At 38.2% G+C, this 25,419-nt stretch overlaps 1 protein-coding gene and 1 pseudogene across 1 annotated transcript; both read left to right on the top strand.

Moving 5' to 3' along the window:
- Positions 1-1,294: 1,294 nt before the first annotated feature.
- LOC139133978 (betaine--homocysteine S-methyltransferase 1-like) lies at positions 1,295-11,320 on the top strand. The gene is made up of 7 exons (XM_070700807.1): positions 1,295-1,612; positions 3,986-4,176; positions 4,882-5,076; positions 5,655-5,766; positions 6,795-6,991; positions 7,998-8,079; positions 9,451-11,320. Exons 1-7 carry the CDS (start codon positions 1,594-1,596, stop codon positions 9,480-9,482), a joined length of 828 nt encoding a protein of 275 aa, XP_070556908.1. The 5' UTR covers positions 1,295-1,593; the 3' UTR covers positions 9,483-11,320.
- A 6,302-nt stretch (positions 11,321-17,622) lies between these two features.
- On the top strand, positions 17,623-23,895 carry LOC139143751 (betaine--homocysteine S-methyltransferase 1-like; annotated as a pseudogene).
- Positions 23,896-25,419: the final 1,524 nt, after the last annotated feature.

Genomic DNA, 25,419 nt, shown 5'->3' with positions numbered 1-25,419 from the left:
GTGTAAACAACGAAAGTAGAAAACGGTAATTTTAGTAGTGTCTCCATGTTTATTTGCAAGCCCTCGTATATATTTGCCAAATTGTCCACCTTTTGGGTTCTACAAACATCATCACGGTTCAACTACTGTTCACATTATTTGATGAAAATATCGATTTGTAAAGGCGTTACCATACAATTAAGGTTACATAAGTCACCATATCCCTACGTTATATGACACAAGGACAGAGTCAAAGCAACCCTTAAATGGACAAAAGTTTGTTAAACTATGTCTCTACCGTTGACCTTCAGCGTCTATCTTTGGAGCAAAAACACAACAAGCGGTGTAGCCAGCATGCAGAGTCATTGCGACAAACAATTTTCCGTTTTATTCTGGGCGGGAATCTAGCACTTCCAGAAAAAGTCAGGAGACAGGTGATTCCACCATGTGATATGTTGCTTCTGATATTGAAATACTCATATCTTTTTGTGGAATATTTTATTTTTGACATATCACAACATATGGACGTACAATCTTGGACGTCCATGCCGGGCATTAAATCTTTCTCTGTGAACCCTCCCCATTTATATATACCGTGTGTGTTGTTCTCGATTTGGTGTACTCAGTTAGTGGTTTTGATATCAAGCTAGAAGAATTCTAAATCGGACGAGATAACTATATAGTCAAGAAAGGAGACCCAAAAATTGATTTCTCACGTCTATATCGACAAATTTTATCTATTCAAGACACCATCTCTAATCGATGAAGCGACTGCATAGAGCAACCCCACCGAGTCAACGTAAAACATAGACAGTGTAAGCCATATCTCTTCTATGTCCTTTGTAATACTGTCTATGCATAAACGAATCGGTCGGATTATCGTGAACGATAATACTTGTTTTGTTGTAATTTAAGGTAGTATGCGCCTCGAAAGTGAAAGACTTAAACTTTGCTCAAACTTTCCTGAACGAAACTTTCAACAATTCTCTTACCAAATCAACAATAAAACTCTGGGGTCACCGTTCAAAGTTTGGAATTAGCAAAAAAAATTACTCAGCATTTTACGATATTTTGAATTCAAAATGGCCGCCATTACTGTGTCAACTCAATGGAAGAAAAATAAAATTCTGGATTTTCGAAAAACTAAGCCGGCGAAAGTTTATATCCCCAAGAGTTTTAAAATGAGCCCCCACAAGTGGTAGAATTGTAGAAATTTGGGAGTCCGACTATTTGTCCCCGAGGCGCGTTCTACCTTTAGTGGGCCGGGTTTGAGGCTGTCAGTGGGACGGTCCTGGGACGAGGCTGCCTCATAATTCACCATGATTGGCTTCGGCCTTCTAGCGTTCAACGAACTCTTCGAAGTGTTCAGAGACACTACATGTGATCGTGATACCGGTATTGCGTTATAAACAAAGCTCTGCTGTTGACTACTGACAGAGAACCAAGGCTATATCGTGTGATGATAGTCTAGACACACAAGTATAGCATTTCTCGGGCGTACACCACCTGCACGAAATATTGTCACACGACAAATTTATAGTTCAACAATTAATCAAAGTGGCTGTAGTAGGTGATAAAGTAGGAGTTTTGCTGGGGACAGAGGACGGAAACAATATGTCGAGACGCATCAAAGGTGAGAGAAACATCTCAGAGCAGAGTCTATCACTCGAGACTTGATTTTCTTGGGTTTCGTCCATCAAAATATTTTGAGTGAAAAAATGTTTTAAAGAAGTCAGGTATCTAATATCAGCCGAGGAGGAGGTGTCAAGCGCGAATGTGTAAAGGGACCGTGGTTTAATCAACAGGCGTTGGTGACATGACATTGAAAAACACTATTCATGTTGTTCGACCATAGGTACAGTGTTCAAGGAGCACTTCAAAACGCGTCCTGCTCTAACACATGTTTCAGTGATTTCAGATGATTTGGAAATCCCGTCTGATGAGCTTTTCATTCGTATCTTGGCATTAAGTTGTTGATGTTTGTAAAGTCTTAAGAGACGGGGAAAGCCTTTGTTGGGGAAGACGTCATTGATTAGTCGTTGTTGTGAGAAGAGCAGCGAAAAGCGTCACTTCCTAGGGATCGGGAGAAAAGAAAACCAATCGGCAGAGGGAGACATTTTAAAGCAGATGCGAGAGAGCAGCTGCCAACAGATTTCACTTTTCCAAACATACATTATATTGAATTCATCATTTCAAGTGTGCAACTCAGGATAGTGAATAGCTGCAGTACAGAACTTAGATGACAATCATGTTACCATTCCCGCCATTCTGCATATCCTAGATATTTTAGGTATTGTAAAATGCCGGTACTGAGTGCTATAGAAGTAGAAGGGCTGTCGGTCAATCGTTTTAAAAAATAACAATGAATTGGTACTAGTTTCTCGAGGGTCTAAGGTGTCAGCTGAAATTCAAATTCCAAACATTTCCATTTGTGACGCTCCAATACTCATTTTTAATTCTTACTTAAGTTGGCAGCTCACCATAATTAATTTCAGTATCACTTGGGATTGGGATTGGGATTGGGAGAAAAGAAAACTATTTACTATTTCCCAATATGGATGTCGCACCGCGACAGCCATCTACAGAACAAAGACCAGCATTTCTCTTGCATTGTGATGCCCGCGTTGGTGCTTATTTTGTTTGAACTTTACTTTGAAGAATTTTGTGAAGATACATACCTGCTAAAATCAAAATACAGACAGCTCTAATGAAAAATGGCTGTAGCATTCTGTGGTAATATAGAAGTTATAAGGCCCATAGAAATCATAGCAATGAGCACGAATTTCTGCGAAATCACCACTGTGGGCCCTATTTTCATCACTACTTGTCCAGACGGAAAATTCATCAGTAGTCAAGCTGACATTGACCTAACACCTGTCAAATGAATTCGTGCCGCTGGATTTTACAAAAATAGGAAATTTAGCTCATCACTACCGTACTGTGGTGGCCTATGCGACATGAACTGGTGGTCTGATGCCATATAGAGATTCTATTCCGTTCGAAATGCATTGTACACACGTTATCTAAAGTGCTCGGTCTCTCGAGCTGCGCTCGTAAGGAATTTAAACCTCTCCAGTTGAAATTTCTCGAAATTTCCTTTATTCTGCCCCTTTATTTTAACTACCGTATGCATGAATCTTGCACGTCAATAACAGTTTGTTAACATTTTGCAATAATTACTGAACTACCAGCCACATGTCACTATTTCAACCTCTGAAATCACCCTTAAATAAATATCACTAACTCGCGAATGAAAGTAGTTTTATTCTGTTCGATTTTGTTTTGTTAATAAGAATAACTAAATTCTTGGTAATTTATTGAAATGTGTGTCTTCATTTCGAAGATGAGCATATGAACCGCGACTATTATAGGGCTGTCTAACACCTAACCACACGATGATACAAGTGTGTATACTGAACAACGGTAGTCAATGTGTATATTCAATTTCAGTATAATCTCGTATTAATTTTACAAACGAGCAATATTTTGTTTGGTTACAAACAAAAATAAAGTATTAGACAAACCCAAACAATGTAGATATAGACAAGTATATGCAATATGTGACACAAATATTACAATATCTTTAATTATGCGATATCTATTTCCCTTGAGATGTTTAAAAGTTATCATCATACGAATATATTCCAATAACAAGACTGCTAAAATGTAAGACATTTCAGGTTCCCTCAGATTTGGTTGCAACAACAAAGTGCCCAAGGTCGTACGTACAGATTTAATACCAGACAGAACACCTATCGTGACTGTACATATCTTTTTGTTAACGACTTTCTTATTAGCCATGGCCCGTTGCAAAGATCGACAGGAAAAGTCTGAAGTGTTTTGACTGGTTTGGTTTTTTTGCCAGTCAGTGTCAGTGTCTCTCTCTCTCTCTCTCTCTCTCTCTCTCTCTCTCTCTCTCTCTCTCTCTCTCTCTCTCTCTCTCTCTCTCTCTCTCTCTCTCTTCTCAATATCATTTACCATGTTCCTAAACTCTTCATCTTCACAGGTTTTTTGGAAAGGATACGAGATGGACAGAGTGTACTCGCGGCGGAAGGATATGTTTTCCACTTTGAGAGAGAAGGTTACCTGCAGGCCGGAACTTGGTGTCCGCTAGTTGTGCTGGATCATCCGGAAGTCGTTGAACGCGCATACAAAAATTTTGTTCACGCCGGAAGTGATGTTGTTGTAGCGTTTACGGTATAGATTCTCATATATTTTGAATTTCAAGTACACGATAGGGCTTACTTACATTGATTCGTACATAAGCACGCATATATATATATATATATATATATATATATATATATATATATATATAATATATATATATATATATATATATATTAGGTTATAAACTGAGTATGTATATATGTATGTATGTATGCATTTATGCATGCATGCATGCATGCATACATGTATGTATGTATGTATGTATGTATGTATGTATGTATGTATGTATGTATGTATGTATGTATGTATGTATGTATGTATGTATGTATGTATGTATGTATGTTGGTATGTATGTATGTATGTATGTATGTATGTATGTATGTATGTATGTATGTATGTATATGTATGTATGTATGTATGTATGTATGTATGTATGTATGTATGTATGTATGTATGTATGTATGTATGTATGTATGTATGTATGTATGTATGTATGTATGTATGTATGTATGTATGCATGTGAAAGGTGTGATATTAGATTTGATAGCATTTCCGTTTAAGTTAAATCTAATTTCACCTATCAATTTTCATTGTTTTTTGTATAACTGGAGACATAGCTAATCATCTTGCTCAGATAAATTTCAGTTAGGCACAAGGAATTTATCTGTAGTTAGAACCTCATCAAGCATGTAAATGGCATTCATACTAATATTAAGTTTCATCCACTGCCAGTATGAAACTTACCGCGAGAAGCTGCGCCTTTTCAACATCGAGGATAAACTCGAACTGTTGAATAGAAAAGCTCTGGGGATGGCCAGAGAAGTAGCAGACGAGACTGGTACCTTGCTGGCGGGAAATATATCCAATACAAATATCTATCATACTGACAGTCCAGAGAGAAATTCAGAGATCAAGGCCATGTTCAAGGTAACTGTTAATATAACAACATTCAGCTGATTTCATTGATTTTCTGACATAAATCGTAGCATATCATTTGAATTTCTGCGGCATTGCCATGGTTATATTCATGAACAGACACTGGACCTACTACTATAGGTCTTGTAACTTCGACAATGGAAATATTCTGCCATTATGTATGCCTTACCTTTTATGACTTCTTGTTAGTACCCATCATGGGCTGTCAATTCTCGGTTGAGTCACGCTTTGGCAGACCGTGATGGGGGGGGGGGGTTGAAACGACAGATCCAATCTCCACCACATGCACTGACGCTGTAGACCAATAACGTTATCTTTAAACTATATTTCCTTGATATTCACTATGGTCCCGAAGCATGACAAAAGTGCACATTACCGCTGCTGATAAAATTTTCGAGAAATGAGAACGCCTACAGCTGGGGAAACAACAAAAACAATATATTATTCGGGCACATGCTGTTAAATCAACATAAGCGAGTTACCGTAAATAGGATACTGAAATGAGAAGAACTACAAGTGTGATACATCCACGATTTTTTAAATCTACTTCTATTTCTCTTTCATTGCAGGAAATGATTGAATGGTCTTTGGATTACAATGTTGATTTTATCATTGGTGAGACGTTTATGCATCTTGGTGAAGCCATGATTGCATTGGAGGCTATCAAGGAATATGGCAAAGGTATCGATTTAATGGTACTCGTTGAACACATAGAATGTTCCTTCATCCAATCGATGTTTTTCACCTTTTGTTAAATGGAACGTGGATCTTAAGGTTTGAACCACAGACGAGGGACAGTCACTGTGTTTGAACTTTGAATGCTTATAGGTGTATGTACACCGAGACTGAATGATGGCCCAGTGTTTTGGAGACAGTTTTGCCCCGGGCATTAAATCCAGCATCGAATAGTAGCTTCGGTGGAAGTGAAACGTATTTAAGACCGTTTAAACTGATGTTCCGGATATTGGAAATGTTTGTGCGCATATCGAAACCACCGGGCGATGATTTTTACGGGCGCATATTCTATTTTGCGCTTGGCTTCCTGACTATGAAGTGGTTAAAGGCACTGTAGCATGCATTCAAAAATATAGGGAAGATAATCTAAGCAGAATAGTGGCCTATGTGTTACGTCGACTTCAATTTTTTTTGCAGAAACACAAGTTGTGTAGATAACATTGCAAATAAAAAGAACCGAGTCTTTTGAGTGCTTGGATAGTGCTGTCAAATTACTAATCGAGTTGATGAGATCTAAAAGCACACTATAGGTACAGTTCCGTCTGTCACAAACGCCTGAGGGACTGCATCAATTTATTCCATTCTCTACTTATATGTACGTCACATATAAAACTGATTTGCATCCGTCTTCATGCATACATTATATTTAATTTTGTCCACTCCGAGTGTTGTCCTAACTATCTTCACTTCATTCCGATATGAACTCGAAAAGTAATTCGACTCGTCTCTCCAAGCACTCAAAAGACTGCTCTTTTTATCCACCGTGTTATTTACACGACTTGTATGTGTTGCCCAAAAAGTAAACGTAACATATGGGCAACTGTCCAGCTTGGATCTCCCTGTAAACATCCTTATGTGTCCATGTCCGTCTCAAAGTCTGCCACTTTGTCCTCATACGTTACTGTGAGCCTTAAACAGCGAGTCATATGTTGAAGTTACGCACGTAACGGCCGATTATGTGTTAATCTTGATAGGGATTCCATCCGTCATAATGCTAGCAACGTATTGCATCGCAACGAAGGACGGACAAGCCACCCTATCAGACGGTGTGCTCGTTACCGAGGCCTGTAAGAAACTGGAAGACGCCGGGGCTGACGTTGTAGGTCTCAACTGTGGTCGTGGTCCAGCAACTTTGATGCCGATTATGAGAGAAGTTAGAAAAGTTTGCAAGGTGACTTGGATTAAAAGAATCTCAATCCAACAGGAACTGGGATAAGATATCTCACACGAGTTTGGGATGTTTTGTCTCGCAGGTGCCGCAGGCGATGGTGAGACAAAATATCCCTCCGGGTTTGGAAATCTTATCCCAGGTCCTCGGGTATGTAAGATCATTTTTCTCAAATGACCACACAACATGTAAATTCACACAAGAAATATGTCCTCGACGACGGGCATTATCCAAAATTGTCAGAGCATCGTCCTCTGGCACTCTGTGGCACTCCATTGAAAAAGCATGTCATAAACGAAAAGAGTTTTTGTACATGACCCGTTCCTCTTGTTTCAATTCACTCGTTAGCATATTTTCATCGTTCTTTCACGCCTTCGACTATTTGTACTTTGTAAATGTTAATTGAATGGTGACTTATAAACCCATTGGGCTAGATAACTCATAGAGTTGCGAGTCACAATAATAAACAATTACTACTACCATGGTTCCACTCGATGTATTAAATACAGATCACGCCGTTGGATAATGCGCACGCCAGTAGAAGAACGTTTATTTATCCAAATAGAGCTGCTGTCACTCAAAGCTTTCGATGTACACAGATTGTAAGATGTATTTATTTCACATTGCCGATCTTGCTCTTCCAGTGGCAAGGAATATGCGAAATGTTTTTAATCCAGATTACCAATATAAAGAGTTAACATTAAAATGGTAAATTAAATTATGTAAGCTCCAATTTAAGACTAATGTGACGGCGACTGAAGGTAGCTTTACCCAGCAATTCGTTTCATTCCAGAGTGTCTCTCTCTCTCTCTCTCTCTCTCTCTCTCTCTCTCTCTCTCTCTCTCTCTCTCTCTCTCTCTCTCTCTCTCTCTCTCTCTCTCTCTCTCTCTCTCTCTCTCTCCCCCCGCATTTGAGCCCGAGTTTCGAATCATTCATACACCTCTCTACAGCGGGAGAAAGCATTGTTGGAATTGATCAACTTGAAGTCATCGTTATTGCTCTCTTTCAGGGCCCTCTAGCGGCGGTACCGGTTCCGCTCCGAACAACTACAGAGGAACCGACATTTTACGTCCTCACAGATCAAACTAACGGTGAGTGGTGTTCTCGGCTCATTAACGGAAAATCTTCTGCAAATCATGTGTAGAAGTTACAAAGTCGACTTTTTAAATAGAACAACCCATGTACGACGTCATCACGTTCACATAATCTACTCACACACTTTCAATTTTACTATAGGGGTCTATCTCATGTATACTTATGCCTAATCATACGTATCTGCCATTTTGGTTTAAACCCTCTTGTGACATTACTCCGATCACACTACCTTTATACAGTTTATCTTTCTATTAGAACTTTTTTCCTGTGCAAATTTATACTAATTAATCTGACAGAAATATCAAAAGACAGCGGATCTTAAGGATTTTATTCCTTATATTTACCTTATTTTAAATTTAGCTTGTGAATTCTTCCTTTTCACGGAAGTCCCCTATGTATATTCTACTGTTCACTGAACTCTTCACCAAGAGTTATGCGCGCCTCAAAACAGTTTCAAACTTCGGCTCAACCTTTCCTCAGTGATAAAATAAAGAGTTCTCTCTCTCTCTCTCTCTCTCTCTCTCTCTCTCTCTCTCTCTCTCTCTCTCTCTCTCTCTCTCTCTCTCTCCTCTCTCTCCTCTCTCTCTCTCTCTCTCTCTCTCTCTCTCTCTCACACACACACACACACACACACACACACAGTCAAGAATAAGCAAGGGTATCTTCGCAAAGTTTTTTTTTACTTAAGTCCTGAGAAACATACTATATTTTAACGAGATTCAAATTTCTAAATGATCTTAAAATTGATTTCCAAAAAAGAGACAGGTCTGAACTATATTTATGTCACATGCTTCAAAATGAGTCCCCAAAATAAACAGCTAACAAGGAAAGTGTTATTGCTTAGATTTTAGTATCCTAAAGCTGTCAAAATTACATTTTATCTTAATTAACCATATTTAACAGTAAAATATATCTTATTAATTTACATAGATTTGCCTCATGCATCAACTAAAATGAATCCAACCTTACCTGCTATAGTTGCAATTTGCTGATTTATCGGTGCGGAACAAGTATTTTGCCTTTCCAGAGAATGAATTCTCTGCCAAAAACTGAACTTGTAACTCCATTCAAGTACATATTTTCTAATAGCCTGGACATGGAAAATACTGTGACATCACCGTGTATTTTATTCAAAGCTACTATCACATGATCATTATGTAAACAATGTTTACAAAATACACACCGTAATTATCTAGGCTTTAGATAATAGTGGTAAACACTCAGTTGATGGCAGAGGGTTTATTGTTTATCAGGGCCCAACAGAAGTTTCCGTAGCTATGAGAAATGCTGGTTATGAGAAGAATTTTGTTGACGCACACGGTGGACTTTCACACAGCAAAACAAAATGTATTTCCTTATATTGACAGGAAAACGGTTGCTTCCTGACAATTGGAAGTGAAGTCATGTTCCGTGAAGATATTGAAGAGTTCGGCAAGGAGTGCCAAGAGTTAGGCATCCAATACGTCGGTATCTGTTGCGGTAATCGACCTTGTCTGACGCGCAGTCTGGCAGAGTCTCTCGGTCGCAAACCTCCGGCAAGCCGCTTCACCACGGATATGTCGAAGCACTACCTATATGGTGATGATCCGAAAGTGAGACAGAACGTTGCAGAAGAGAAACTGAAGTTGTTTCTCAATAAAATAGAACTTTAGTAAATGCCATCTTCCCCGCTACTGGCATGTCACTTAATAGACCGTAACATCTACCATAGACACCACTATTAAAATGGATATGAAAGCTGAAATGGAGTAATTATGTAATAAATGATTTGATGAGCCTCCTCGGTTGCCGTACACCATATTAGTTAAAACTTGGTCTATTTCATTACATACGAACATTTTTTCCAGCCATTGTTAAACAAATTACAAAGACCTGAAATACTGTACGAATTTCATATGAATGACGACGGACAGAGAGGGCGATGCGGGAAAAAAAAGGAACCGAGTCAGAAATCTAGTATGGTGATTCAACTTTGACCTCAGCTGAAAGAACCAGATATGAACTGAATATGCTCACGTGTTTTACAACAGGTTCATTAATAGTAGTACGCTTCACAGAACAATAATATATATGTTATCACTAAATGAAGCAGGTTTTATCAACATCGCACAGTACTCTCAGATTTTAATTACTAATCACAAAACTTTATTTAATATGCAAATGAGTCGTTAATTAACTTGACACTGCTAAATGCTTCATGGGACAATTAGATATCCATCAGATCAACATTTGAAGCACGTTTTATTTAATTTAATGCAGTAATTTTAGAGTAAATCACTACCGGTAATTACAAAGTTCATTAAATATGCAAATAATCCCTATATTAACTTGACACTGTTCAATGATTCATAGCACAATTAAATATTTATCAAATCAATATCTGTAGCACGTTTCACAAAATTTGGTGCCGTAATTTCAGAGTTATATACCTAATTACCTAATTAATTACAAAGTTTATTAAATATGCAAATGAACCCTTAATTAACTTTACACTACTAAATGCTTTACAACACATTAGATATCTGTCAGATCAGTATATGCAGCAGTTTTCATCACATTTGATGCAGTTATTTCGGAGTTATATGACTACTTATAAAACTTCATGAGATATGCAAATGAGCTGATTATTAACTTGACACTGTTCAATACTTCTCAGTACAATTGGATATTTATCAGATCAACATCTGTAGCAAGTTTCATCAAATTTAACGCTGTAATTTTGGAGTAATATCACTAATTACAAAGTTCATTAAATATGCAAATAAACCCTTAATTAACTTCACACAAGTAAATGCTCTACACCACAATTAGATATCTGTTGGATCAGTATCTGCAGCCGATTTCATAACATTTGGTGCAGTTATTTTGGAGTTATATCACTAATTAAAAAACTTCATAAAATATGCAAATGACCTATTTGTTAACTTGACACTGCCAAATGCTTCTCAGTACAATAAGATATTTGTCAAAACAATATCTGTACCCAATTTCAAAGACTTGGGTGCCGTAATTTCAGAGTTACATACCTAATTACAAAGTTCATTAAATATGCAAATGAACCCTTAATTAATTTCACACTACTGAATGCTTTATACACTACAGTTAGATATCAGTCGGATCAGTATTTGCAGCAGATTTCATCACATTTGGTGAAGTTATATCGAAGTTATATGACTAATTACAAAACTTCATAAAATATGCAAATGACCTATTTATTAACTTGACAGTGTCCAATGCTTCTAAGTGTAATTAGATATATATCAGATCATATTTGTTGTAAGTATCATCAAGTTTGGTGCAGGAATTTCAGAGTTATCTCACTAATTACAAAACTTCATAAAATATGCAAATGACCTATTTGTTAACTTGACACTGCCAAATGCTTCTCAGTACATTTAGATATTTATCAAAACAATATCTGTACCCAATTTCAAAGACTTGGGTGCCGTAATTTCAGAGTTATATACCTAATTACAAAGTTCATTAAATATGCAAATGAACCCTTAATTAATTTCACACTACTGAATGCTTTATACTACAGTTAGATATCAGTCGGATCAGTATCTGCAGCAGATTTCATCACATTTGGTGAAGTTATATCGAAGTTATATGACTAATTACAAAACTTCATAAAATATGCAAATGACCTATTTATTAACTTGACACTGTCCAATGCTTCTAAGTATAATTAGATATATATCAGATCAATATTTGTTGCAAGTATCATCATGTTTGGTGCAGGAATTTCAGAGTTATGTCACTAATAACAAAAGTTCATTAAATATGCAAATGAGAAGGCAATTGACATGACACTCACAGTATCATCATAATGTTCTGAGATTGTCATCTGTGAAAAGTTTCATGAAATTTTGTGCAGTATTTCTTGATATATGTCTACACTGTCATTACCGCCTCCATAGGGAAACCATTGTACGGAAAAAAAACGATATTGCATAACTTCATTAATATGCAAGCCACACTAACCAAAATCTAATCAGTTCTTGCAAGTAGCATATGGTACCTGTGTACCAAATCTGACTTGAATCCGTACAGGCGTTTTTGAGTTATCGTGTAAACAGACAGACAGACACACAGACACACACACACACTAACACACACACACACACACACACACGGACAGACAGACAGACATCGCTATGACAATAGCCCACGTGTTTACACACGTGAGCTAAAAAGGACGAAAACTTTGAAGGGAACATAATCTTTTTGGTAAATGTCTTATTAACAGATACTGGTTCTTTCACTTCCTTTTATTCGCATAATTTTTGTCACAGTGAAATTAATTACAAGGATCTTCAAAGATGCGTTAGCCCAATTTTCGATCATACATTAAATACGATGATTTTGCAGCTAAGTGCGTCTAACAGTCATAGGTGGTCGACCATATTTTCAATATCACGAATTTCTACTGGTAAAACACATAAAGATTACAGAAGCAAAAGTAAAGTTTTAGGTTGTACAGGAACTCAATGCCAGAAATGACTAAAAATGAAAAGATGAATGAGTTTTGCTAGTCTAGTTTCGCTAAAAAACAGAATTTTCTGCTATTAGGCCTACAGCAGTTACGTTTGTCTGTATCTCAAACTCTTGCTGTGAAGAGGAGTCGACCCTTACCCAAAATGCATTGCAATATTATGTAGCTTGACCCCCTGGCACAAGACAAAAGCTGTTCAAGTTATCGAAAATTACATGTTTTCTGTAGTAATGTTGGATCGGGAATAGAGGTGAAAGATCAACCTTCAAAAGCAGAGACTCCTTTGTTATTATTGAAGAAACCTTGAAGCCCTGTCGTTACGTCTCTGTTTTTAATTGATTCAAGTCTGTGAATTAAAAAGTTGAAAGACGTTTATGACAACTTCTTGCTACCAAATAAATTGCAAACATGTCCTAGTTCGATGAGTTACACTATAAGGCTTTGGCTAACACGAAAAAGTGAAGTTCTCGTAGTCAACTGAACTCGACACAATAAGTACAGCAAAGTTATGAATGCTTTCCAACGTAGAATTAAGTCTGCTGTCTCACTACCACCATTATCACCATACTGTTAGCAACTAAACGAACACAAATACATAAGAATAGTAAAATTTTTAATGACTTTGATCACAAACCTGAATTTTGGACAAACTTCTAGCCCAGCTTTGAGGTGTACAATTAAACTAGTTCATTATGAATGTATGATATTACCTCGTAAGATGTATTGTAATCTTTATAGTAGTAAGATAAGACTTAATCCAGTTATCCTTGAAGAGAAATTAGTAATATCTTAGCTGCAACTATGTTTTGAAAATGATATATACCTTGAATGAGAGATCTGAGTATAACATCACTTGTGGACCGATTTGGACATTTTCTGATGGTTATCTCAAATAAAAATGGCAGATACATGCTGGCACTCGTCAACGTCAATTCGTGAGTCGTTTTTATCATTTCTTCTATTTCTAAGTAGAATGTGACTCGAAAGTAAAGGACTTCAGCATTTACGCAACTGTCTTACAAATCAAGAATAAAAATCAGGAGTTACCGTGCAAAGTTTGGATTCGATATAGAGAAACAAATTACCTGACATTTACCGATATTCTAAATTCAAGATGGCCGCCATCCCCGTGTTAACTCTATGGTGAAAAATAAAATTTCAGTTTTCGAAAAAACTAAGACGGTGACAATTTTTCTTACTACAAGGGCTTTAAAATGAGCCTCCCCACAAGCGGTAGATCAGAAAAAGTATTGTAAAAAATTGAGAGTGTCCCCGAGACGCGTTCTACCTTAATGCAATTTTATTCTTAATTGTGTGATTTTCATTGTTTTTATGGACGTGTCCAACATAACACGGACCAATGATGTCAGGTGACACGCGATACGATATAACTGTGTTAATGGGTTACATGAAGCTCACTTTTCAACGAAAATCATCGAGAGTGGATAAAACCTTGGATACGAACATATCCGGTTATTTCAGTGTACCTATTGACAATTTGTGACCTTAGTTGTTTTGCATTCGACTTTCCAGAGATAATTGGGCAGCTTTCAGATTTTGTTCTGTAAAACCTCCTTCAGCCAAAGTCTAGGCAATTCTCTTGTTCGTAAGCTGTTTCTTTGCAGGCGGGCGGCTAATATCTTCTGTCAGGGTGCGATGAATTGTAAGGTTTTCACAGCGTGAAACCCTATCACGCTTTCACATCCAATTATCTGACTACACCAAGTAGTTTGACGAAACTTTTGTTAATAAGGGGTAAAAAATCGGATATGTGAAATTTCCGTTATTTCAAACCTTCATTTTCAAATCAGGACCTAAAAGCTGTCACCTGATTGGGCCGAATTCTTATATAAGTTGGTGACGCTGTGCTCATTACATATTCATAAGCAGTACCATATGCAGACATCAGCTAAGTTTTGGAGCAGAGAACAGGTGTGAAGTGTGGAGGACGCATTGTTCACAGGTAAGCCATAGTGCTGTGTTTTTACTGTGTACAGTCTTTCACGGTTTGGATCACTTGGAAAAACTGCTTACTGTAGCTGGACCTTCAGTCCATTTTTCAGACTAGTGCAGCTCCCTTGTCAGTTCCCCAGCCATTTTTAGCCCTAGAAAGCCTGCTTTAGCGTGAGTCACACGGTTCCTTGGACACTCCGATGACTGCCAGGCCCAGATCCCCACGTCAGTACGTTCACCTCCATCGGGTACACAGTGCACTATGAAGCAGAAGTGAATAGAACGGTGCTTACACGACCACCACCAACTTGTCAACTTCGAGTCCACTGCTGACTTTTGCAATCCGTATACGGAAAAGGATATTCCTCATGAAATAATTTTAATTATTAAAATACCTTAAATAGCCTTCATGAAGTACGGCAACATTTTAGCACTACAGTATAATTGAGCATAACTCTCGTTTCGGATCACTTTGGTTCGTATTGTCACTTTAATAAAATATAATGTGTATTTCTGACCTGTAAGACTAGCTGAAAAGGGCTTCGAGACCTTCTGACATTCATTGAGTGTTCAATACAATAGCCTAAAAACTTGCCTGGGGATTTTCTTATGTTTATACAATTAGCTTTTGGTGAGTTTCCATCATGAATAAGTGTCATGCACTGTTGACAATTGAAAAGATATCCAGTTCTAACATGATTATCGGAAATTTTAGAGACACATTTGAATGACGTATTTTTGTAGGTGTGGCCAAGTACAGACGATATCCTTATTGGTGCGTTCGTTGTTGGCTTTGCCAAAGTTAATCCGGTGATAATCCGGTGACAGCGTGCACAGATTAGTAACTTACCCCTTCTTTGGCACATAAGGTAATCAAACACATCATATAATAACAGTAACACAGTGATAAAAAATTACCTTAGGATTGGTGCGGGGCAAACATGGCGAGACATGATATAGCCGTTGTTCAGTCCTTGATTGTTTAAAAAAAATGAATTGTATGCAATAGTTACTCTCGTGTCTCTACAAACGTATTTGGAATTTGGCAGCCCAGAGCAGTTTTTCCCAGGTATCGAACGCGTTACCATCGAGTCTGCGCAGTGGTGAGTTAGTTTCTGCCGGATTCCAGAAGAAACCCCCCTGTATTGCGTTCACCCCACTCATCGCGGTCATCCCCACTCACGCATTTCATATAGAATCAGAACACAAATCATCGCGTTCACCTTACTAAAATTTTCACAAATCACAGACTAAGTCTACGTCGGAGCAAGTCTAGACATGACAGTGAAGGAGACAAGGAATTCATCACAAAACCAGTAGTACTGTGAGATAAGACAAAGTCACCAAGGTTTTCAGATTAAAATACAAACAATAGCAACAAGAAACCCGTGCTGTGACCAACACACCCCAAAACCTGCTTCAAAATTTGGGGACAAACATAAGCTATTCTCCACGCTCAAAACCATAGATGTGAACCCTGCTTTATGCTTTCTTAATGTTGTTCGTTGTCCGTAGAAGCTTAACGCGATTCCGATAAAGACTTGCAAGAGGAATAATCCTGAATTCAAAAGAGTACAAACGACCTCAAAGAGGGATAAAACTGCGGCAAGTGAAAATTGATACAATAAAATACTGACCGACCTTCTGGAGATAAAACATTTGTAAAATGCATATGCACAGGATAAAAATGTCTCGGGTTCAACCTTTCGTCAGCACTAAATACGTTGGAGTGGCGTGGAAATAAAAGAGCTAACAGCCGGTCTGACATGGTTACTGCAATTATTTCTACTCACTGATCACGTTTATACACTTTAACGCACATTGCCCCACACCCTTATTTTCACAGATTATTATGAACAATAATATATATGAATTTCTCCTCTGAATTGAAAATACAAATGAACGAGTACAACATCGCATTACCGGAGTAAATCAGAACACTGACGCACGTACCGCGATCGCGTTGTCAGATGTCAGCGGGTACCTCTCGGCAACTAACACGTAGGATTTAGCCACAAACGTTAAAAGTTAACCTTTTTCAGGTTTTCAAGTGTATCTTCTCAACTTTTAAAAGTTTCCTTTAACTCTGCCAGAGGCATCAAAACGTCATTGAAGGTAGAGGGAGACTTTACAGCATGGCTCTGTAACAGCGAGACCAAGCACAGGGATATGTTCAGGGACAATAAATACTAATATGATAAAAACCAAATAAGTATTGTTGTCTACAATTTTTTTTTCTGTCTGCCTTTCTCTTACCTATACGCTCTGCTAGCTTGCGCACTGTGTGTGTGTGTGTGTGTGTGTGTGTGTGTGTGTGTGTGTGTGCTTGCGTAGTAAGATGCGCCCTCTTTTGGTGAGCTCTTGCTTCCACGCTGGACCTGAATATTTTGGAGGATTATCGAGTCTGCAGAATTAGCGAGTCTGATTCCCCTTGATAATCCCATAACGGATTCAGGTCACGCGCGCAAGCAACAAAGAGGGCGCATATCTGACACAGTGGACAGTCGTTCTCGTCTCAAGCAAGCAAAGCGTATAGGTAATAGCGTATAGGTAATAGAAAGGCATACAAGAAAACAAAAACTTGTAGACAACGAAACTTACTTTGTTTTTATCATATTAGTATTTATTGTCCCTGAATATATCCCTATGGACCGAGAACCCAACAAGGTCACTGTGTGTTTGAAACTTTAACAGAACAATTTTTTTCTTGTGTGTTTTTATCTTTACTTTCCGACTACTTTGAAATGACCGGCGCTTGTGTGCAACTGAACATTAAACGTGTTGGTTATTCTCCACACCTTCAATAAGCAATAGGGATGCAAGTGTCTGGAAAGCATCGGATATTTTTTAGGGGAATAATTTACCTAAATCTACACGTTTCGATTTCTGTTTCGCCCGGATGGAAACTTCACTGCACGATTGCTTTGAAGTATTTTAATATCAATTACGTATTTTTCTACCTCACATTCTTCATTTGTTTTCTCAAGTCATATATCTGTATGTGTAGGCCCATTCTTGGTGAAAGTAGTGAACCTTTCATACTTTCTTTCATTTGCAGTTCCGAGAAGACCAACCAGATTGAACTATCAAGATGTCCAAAAAAGTTAAAGGTGAGAAGCTTTAAATTCACAAAGAATTTGCCAGTGACTGTTCAGCTATTATGGCCTTGAGTTGTCCGGCGAATTCGTCATATTACAAAGGAAACAGAGCATACATTGTCACAGTTGAAAGCATTTACTCCTATGCATTGGACTACTCTGTACAGTTTATAGGACGATTTCAGTGCAGTTATTCACAGTATCCACAGTTTTTGTTTTTCTGCATTGGGCTGCGATTTAATGTTTTGGCATATATTTTATCGCAGTGTAATCAAAACTGTATATACTGTACATGCCCCAGCGGGTAGTTCATATTAAGTGTATACAAACACCTAAATTAGTACCTTCTCACAAAGGTATTTTAGCTTGAAAAAAGATCATAAAATAAACCTAAAGATACAGCTAGTTGTGCTTTAATGAATACATGTGTATATTTCCTGTCTTAAGAACATCTTGTCGGGCAAATCTATGAAAGCTTTTTCCACTGAGCATAGCTTTTACCAGCAGACACGAAATAACAGGTTCTAGGCCGGCGTTGGCAAAAGTTCAGCTAAAATTTAAAGGCACAATAGCTTTATCTTTTAGCATTATTTTTTTTATATTACTTTCAAGCTAAAACAAGCTCGTGGAAATGTACACATTGAGGGGTGTTTATACAAGTGTAATAAACTGTCCACTGGGACTGCATGTGCAATTTTTAGCAGGATAAATAATAAACGTTTGCCCAAACATACAATGGCGCCCTCATGCAAATGAAGCAAAAACACTGTACGTCGTGCATATATGCATTAGAATCTTCACAGAAACAACAGAGTAGTTCATACAATGCATATAATATGATACATAGTGTTGAATGTTTTTCACTGGGACAACATATGCTTTGCTTTTTATGTAATATTGCCAGTTTTTAAAAATAGCGGGAAATCAAAATAACGGTTAAATTTAAATTTACCTGTCCAATTTTTCAGAAGTAAAAGACTATATCCTTTAAATTTGTAAACTTTAAAGAAACAGAGAAAATAGAAAGCCCTTTTCAGGTCAACAAATTTTGTTTGATGCAAGATACTACTTATATCGCTTGACATGTTGATACTGAATAAATGGGTGACCATGCATATATTCAAGCCCGGTTTTAGACAAATTGAATGAAACCATGGCGAAAATGAATTAATGGTCATGACCATTAATCCATTTTCGAAATGGTTTCATTGATCGTGTCTAGAACCGGCGTCGAATATATGCATGGTCACCCATTCATTCAGTATCTTTCAACATGCCAAACAACATAAGTAGTATCTTGTATCAATGCAAAATTCATGAAAAATGGCCGACTTAGTCCCTTTAAAACTTAAACTAAGCAAAAGCACATTTCGAATACACTAATTAAAAAAATCTTCATTTATTTTACACTTATTTATAGTAAAAACCAAAACATGAATCGATAATGTTGGTTTTCCATCTGATTTATCAATAAACCAAAAAACTTGTTTTCATTTGTTCAACCTGTAGGGTTTATGGACAGGCTCAATGATGGTGAGGCTGTGATAGCCGCGGAAGGATATCTCTTCTACTTTGAGAGATTACGCTACTTGCAAGGTGGTTACTGGCTTCCCGTCGTCATATTACAACATCCGGAATACGTAAAAGATGCGTACAGACATTTCGTTCATGCCGGAAGTGACATGGTCGAGGCATTTACGGTGGGTCACATCTGAATATCCACCTTGTACTAACACCATAACTTCACATGGCTTGCGGTACTGTTAATCAATAACAATACAGTCAGTGTTGCTAAATGACAGGGAAATCTCCTTTCTACCGACAAATGGGAGGATAAATGCTTGCATTTGATATTCACTGTGTCAGCCACTGCTATAATCATGATTCGAGTGGAAAAAGTGAGAAAGACACAGTTTTGTGAGAAAGCTCTTCGATCCTAAAACAGCGTCTCGCTCAAGGAAATGTCGGTAGGTTATGCTTGTCCGAAAGCTTATATAAAGCCTTTTTTAATTTTTTTTTCCAGTTATAAGCTTAGTTATCATCCCATTCACCAAAAACGGCATAATTGTTTGAAAAAGTCATCAAGTTACATTCGTTTATGAGGTAAGAATATAATTTCAGTCCAAAAAGTTTATTGACATTTATTTTTAGTACTATGCGCATCGCGAGAAACTTCGTTTGATGAACATGGAGGATAAGCTGGAACTGATCAATAGAGAGGCTCTGAGACTTGGTCGAGAAGTTGCCGATGAAACTGGAACGCTCTTGGCGGGAAATATATGCAACACCAATATATACCACCCTGATAGTCCGGAAAGAAATGAACAGATCACAGCTATGTTCAAGGTGTGTTACATAGCCCTCGATGGGGGCGTGATTTGTTTCCTTGGCTGACAAGGCGGATAATTCATTTCTAGCTGGCGAGAACCATTTCGGTAGAATTTCCTTCAAAGAAAAGCGAACACTTTTCATAGGTGATTTATCTCTAGAACCTGAAAGGTAAAATGAACAGCGAATCTGCTCACTGGCACTGTGATTAGAGGCATTGCTTTACACAAAAATAGTTGATCGTCAGCAGTCCAATAGAATGGATGTACCATGATAAGCAAATTTTGAAATTTTGAGCTCACGAAGTGAAAACGACACCTCTGTCTCAAGCAAAAGCTATCTGCAACGAAACCTAACGGCGAAAATATGTAGCTGTGAAGTTTATAATGGCGATAGCCATGTGCCTATCAAATTATTTGATGTCACTGATTATGATATCGTAATTTACGATGTCTTTGGGAATCAGTACAGCGCGCTTTATAGATGACCGAGTAATGTGAGGAACACCCCCAGTGTCTACTTATCTTACATCGATAAAAATCATTTTATAATCAAGAATCGTCATCTGCAGCTGTTCAACTTCAATTTAGACGGGTTCATTGTTTTTGAAATTTGTCACCTCATATATCTTAGGACGATGTGTATAATTTCTGCCACCCACGCAATTAAAATGACTAACCGTTGACAATTTACTCCGGTCGCTTTCTTTTTGAATCATCCACTCCCAAATACTATCTGTTGTCCCCGGTAAGATCAATTTCAGTATTGTTGCCCCTGTTTCATTGTTTCTCGCCCGAAGTGAATCTACTTAGAGTTTCACAAAAATGCTATTTAGCTGAATTTAAAGGGATACAGTCGTCGGAACTGCGCTCAAAGGTCGTATGGGACCCATACTACCAATGCAAAACAGTATCCAAGGTACGATGGTGATTGATGAAAGTTAAAACATGTCTGTCATAATCTACATCGTATAATTTAAATGTTGCAGCTATGATGATGAGGTGCATCCAGATATCGTACACAAAATACATTGTTTGTAAACAAGAAACTCGCACAGGCGCAGTTCAAACGACGGTTTCCCTTTAAACATCTATTCTGCCCTTATATCTCAGGAAGCGATTGAGTGGTCTCTGGATTACAACGTTGATTACATCATCGGTGAGACATACAACTATCTTGGTGAAGCTATGTTGGCATTGGAAGCTATCAAAAAGTATGGAAAAGGTATTTATTACAATGCATTTGACTCAAATATTCCAGGAATATACTGCACTGCAGTCCAAGATTGAGAGTTTTTCCTTGAATAGCTTTGAATTGATACTACTTCATTTTGATTCTTTTTACAACTGACCAGAGTGAGCGAAGTTAAAATACTCCCATTCTCTCGCACCAAATACTAAGAGATTGAAAACGGTATTTATTGACAGTGGACAACTATAAGCTGATATACGAGGGCGATAGCGCCCATTGAGGGAACAATGGCAAGGGAGACCTGAAAAGAAGATGTTTTGTCAATTTTTCGAGGTCGCAATCCCCTTGTCTTCAGTCATTTTTTGATAATTCCCTTCTTATGGCGAGAACTTGTTGGAGGAACTAACATAACTGTAACAGACGACAGCCATTAACTTCTTCTAGTCTACAGCCTCCCATAAAAACCTCTTGTAAAATACGCTCACTGCCCTCCACGGCGAACTGTGGCATGATAGGGGCGTGCAACATGTTCAGTTGGTAAACAGTCTCTAAGGACAATTGATAACTAACAGTTCTCGAATTCCAATTTGTTATCTTTTGATGTGGACCCAAGCATAATTAGTCTTAAACATTTTTGTTTCCGAAAACCTAGACTGGCCGAACATAGTAGATGTTCATGTTGCATCGCAATGAACTTTGCTTGAAATTTCCTTGTGGCAACTGCTGCTGCTTGTCGTAAATAGTGGTTTCAATGGACATGCAAATACAATGATGTGTGAGCTATTTACGCTCACATTTCGATGTGTGCCTGTGTTATTCTTATTATTTGATGATGATGATGATGATGATGATGACGACGACCACGACGACAACGCCGATGACTGCGACAGAGATGATGATGATGATGATGATGATGATGATGGTGGTGGTGGTGGTGGTGGTGGTGATGATGATGATGGTTATGATCACTATCAATATAGGTGTCCCTGCAGTCATAATGCTTGCCTCGATCCAATGACAACTAAAAATGGACAAGCCATTACATCAGACGGTGTGCCGCTGACTGAAGCTTGCAAGAAGTTGGAAGACGCCGGAGCTGATGTCGTTGGTTTGAATTGTGCCCGTGGTCCGGCCACCATGATGCCAATAATGCGTGAAATTCGCAAAGTCTGCAAGGTGAGATGTCGACTTCTACAAATCTAGTCTTTGTTACCCAGACTGCTCTGCTTGGCTTTTCTTCCGGTCGCCCCTACGTAGGGTGGCCGGAAGAGAGCCCCGCAGAGCAGTCTGTATTTCGAGACATCTACAGATCTAACAACTGATGATCGATTGATGAATGATGACTTTTTCATCTTTCGCCATGATGTTTGGTTTCGCAGGGTCCACTAGCTGCACTCCCCGTACCGTTCAGAACGACGCCTGAGGAACCATCTTTTCTAATTCTGTCTGACCCTAAAACAGGTTGGTTAACTTATTTTTACCATTGCATATATTATACATTTCTAAGCTTTTAGTCAATTTAAATCAATTTTGTATGGTTTGATGAATGGCACAAAATGACATCTCTCCCCGTATCGGGAAATCTCAATCTGGAAATGCCCAACTATACTAAATGTGAACTTTTGATACATGCAATACAGCCAACATCATTCTAATGCCACACACCTCATCCAGAACCTGTGTCCGGATTCGTTAATTTACTGCCACTTGGTATGCGTTAGACTTGGTTCAAGTCGGTGCATTTGAAAAAAAAATAAAATCATTTATTATAGTTTCTCTTGTGTCTCTCCTATTTCATACGAACCTATTTGAAATTTGGTAGCCCATGCTATGTTTTCCAAGCGATTGAACGCGGTACCCATGAGTCTGCGCAATAGTGAGTTAGTTTCTGCCGGATTCCGGGAGAAACTCCCCTGTATAGCGTTCACCCCCTCATCGCGTTCACCCCGCTCGCGCGTTTCACTTGACCACATAATACAAATCATCGCGTCCCCCCTACTAAAAAAATCAGAGATCATGGACTTGAACCAAGTCTAGGTATGCGTCAGTTTGACCCTGATACAAATGAAAGTGCCAGTTACAAGTTCAGAAATTCCAAATCAGTTAACCGGTCCACAGTCCGGACAACTGTTATCTGGGTATGTTTGAAAGCACCGTCAGCGCAGGCGATTCTTCTTAATCACGGAAAAGAAGAAGGTAGTATCTTCTGCATCCAAGAAGAGTGATAGCAGAGGAGCTTTTCCGAAATTCAGTAAAAAGATGGATGAAGTGTGTTACAAAATGCATATTAATTGGCTGCTGTAAAGCTTTCTGTGTCTCTTATTCTACGGCTTTGTTAGATGACTTTTTAAGGGCAACTCTCAGGTCCTCGGGCAAACAAACATATGCTGTTTCCCTAATAGCACACATGCCGTAGCAATGATTTAGTCTCCATATTTCTAACTATCAGGTATTAAAAAACAAACCACTTTAAATATACTTTTCTTGCCAGGTGAACAACTGTTCCCGACAAACCTTGAAGTGGCATCGTGTTCCCATGGTGACTTTGAGGAGTTCGGCAAAGAGTGCAAGGAGTTAGGCATCCAGTACGTCGGTATCTGCTGTGGCAACCGTCCCTGTCTGACGCGTACCCTGGCCGAGTCTCTCGGTCGTAAACCGCCTGCTAGTGAATTCACTAAGGATATATCAAAGAACGTGACCTTCGGTTCAGATCCCAGGCTGAAGCAAAAATTGCTGATAATTTGAAGTTTTACTGCAATAAAGTGGATCTCAATTAATCGAAGAGAAGCCACCGATATGAAGATATTATGATAGCGTAGCGTAGAATATCACATATTTCTGAGTTGTAATTAGTTTAGGCTATGTATTCGACACTGTAAATCAGAAGTACTTCGAGATATAATTTGAGCGTCTATTTCCTCTCAACATTCTCCTCTCGATAAATCTGAGCTATATTTCTAACGGTGACTTGCTCGGCCTAAAGTTTGCTATTACAATATTTGCAAAATATTGCATATCACAAAAAATTGCAAGGAAAGGAAGGCGGTTCGTGCTACTTTTTACGGTAACTGCGATTCAGCATTCGATGTTAGATTTTTTTTCATCCTGACCTCAACCATATCATTTTTTTATAATTCTCTTCACCATCCTTCTTAAATGATATCGTTTACTTTTCAACGCTTGAATAAAAATAAAGTCTGCATCTGTTTTAATCACAGAACAGCTCCTCCGTGTTTTCCTATGACCGATATAACAATCTCTCGCCCCGACTCACACAGTATTTGTACACGTGATAAAACAGAGAGGGTGCTGTCATACAAAATTAGGCTAAAAGGGAATTCTTATATATCAAATCGTATCAGATTTTCACTCGACCCTATCTGGTCACGGACACACGGTGTTATGCATGGCCACGCTTGTAAAGTTATCTTTTGTGGACGCCCCAGGTCATGTGACCTGGTTCAGTAGGTCAGAACAGGGCCTTGGTGCATTGCGGAGAACGCGTTACTCTAATATAAGTTTCACACAGTTCTGAACCCCATGGTTTTTCCATGATACCTTCGAGTGACGGAAAACCGTTTGCTACAACAACTCCGCTTAACATTCAGGACAGCATGAACTGCTAGGTAACTGCAATACAACACGTGATAAAATCATGGTATAACCGCTGTATTTGTGTAAATCGTACATCTCTAAATGAAATAATAGTGCATGTAGTGTCAGTGGGGTTCGTCTGATGTAAAATTAACACATATATAGATCAATTAGAACTAAACAGGCTTTTTAACCGATTTGTGGCTCGATTTGAGTTTTTAACGATCACAAACCTGAATTGTGCATAAACTTCCAGCCAAGCTTTGAGGTGTACTATAAAACTAGTTCATTCTGAATGTATGATATCATCGAGTAAGGTGTATTGTAATCTTCATAACAGAAAGACTTAATCCGGTTATCCTTGAAGAGAAATTTGCAATATCTCAGCTTCAATTATGTTTTGAAAATGATACATACCTTGAATGAGAGATCTGAGTATAACATCACTTGTGGACCGATTTGGACATTTTCTGATGGCTACTCTCAAATAACAATGGCAGATACATGCTGGCACTCGTCAAAGTCAATTCGTGAGCCGTTTTTATCGTTTCTTCTCTTTCCAGTTAGGTGGACTCGAAAGTAAAGGACTTATGTATTTACCCAAACTTTCCTCGATGAAATTTTCAGTCACTGTCTTACAAATCAAGAATAAGACTCAGGGGTCACCGTGCAAAGTT

This window comes from Ptychodera flava, chromosome 1 (genome assembly GCF_041260155.1).
Source record: "Ptychodera flava strain L36383 chromosome 1, AS_Pfla_20210202, whole genome shotgun sequence".
NCBI classification, from domain to species: Eukaryota; Metazoa; Hemichordata; class Enteropneusta; family Ptychoderidae; genus Ptychodera; species Ptychodera flava.
This window is presented reverse-complemented; position numbering and strand designations above follow the sequence as displayed.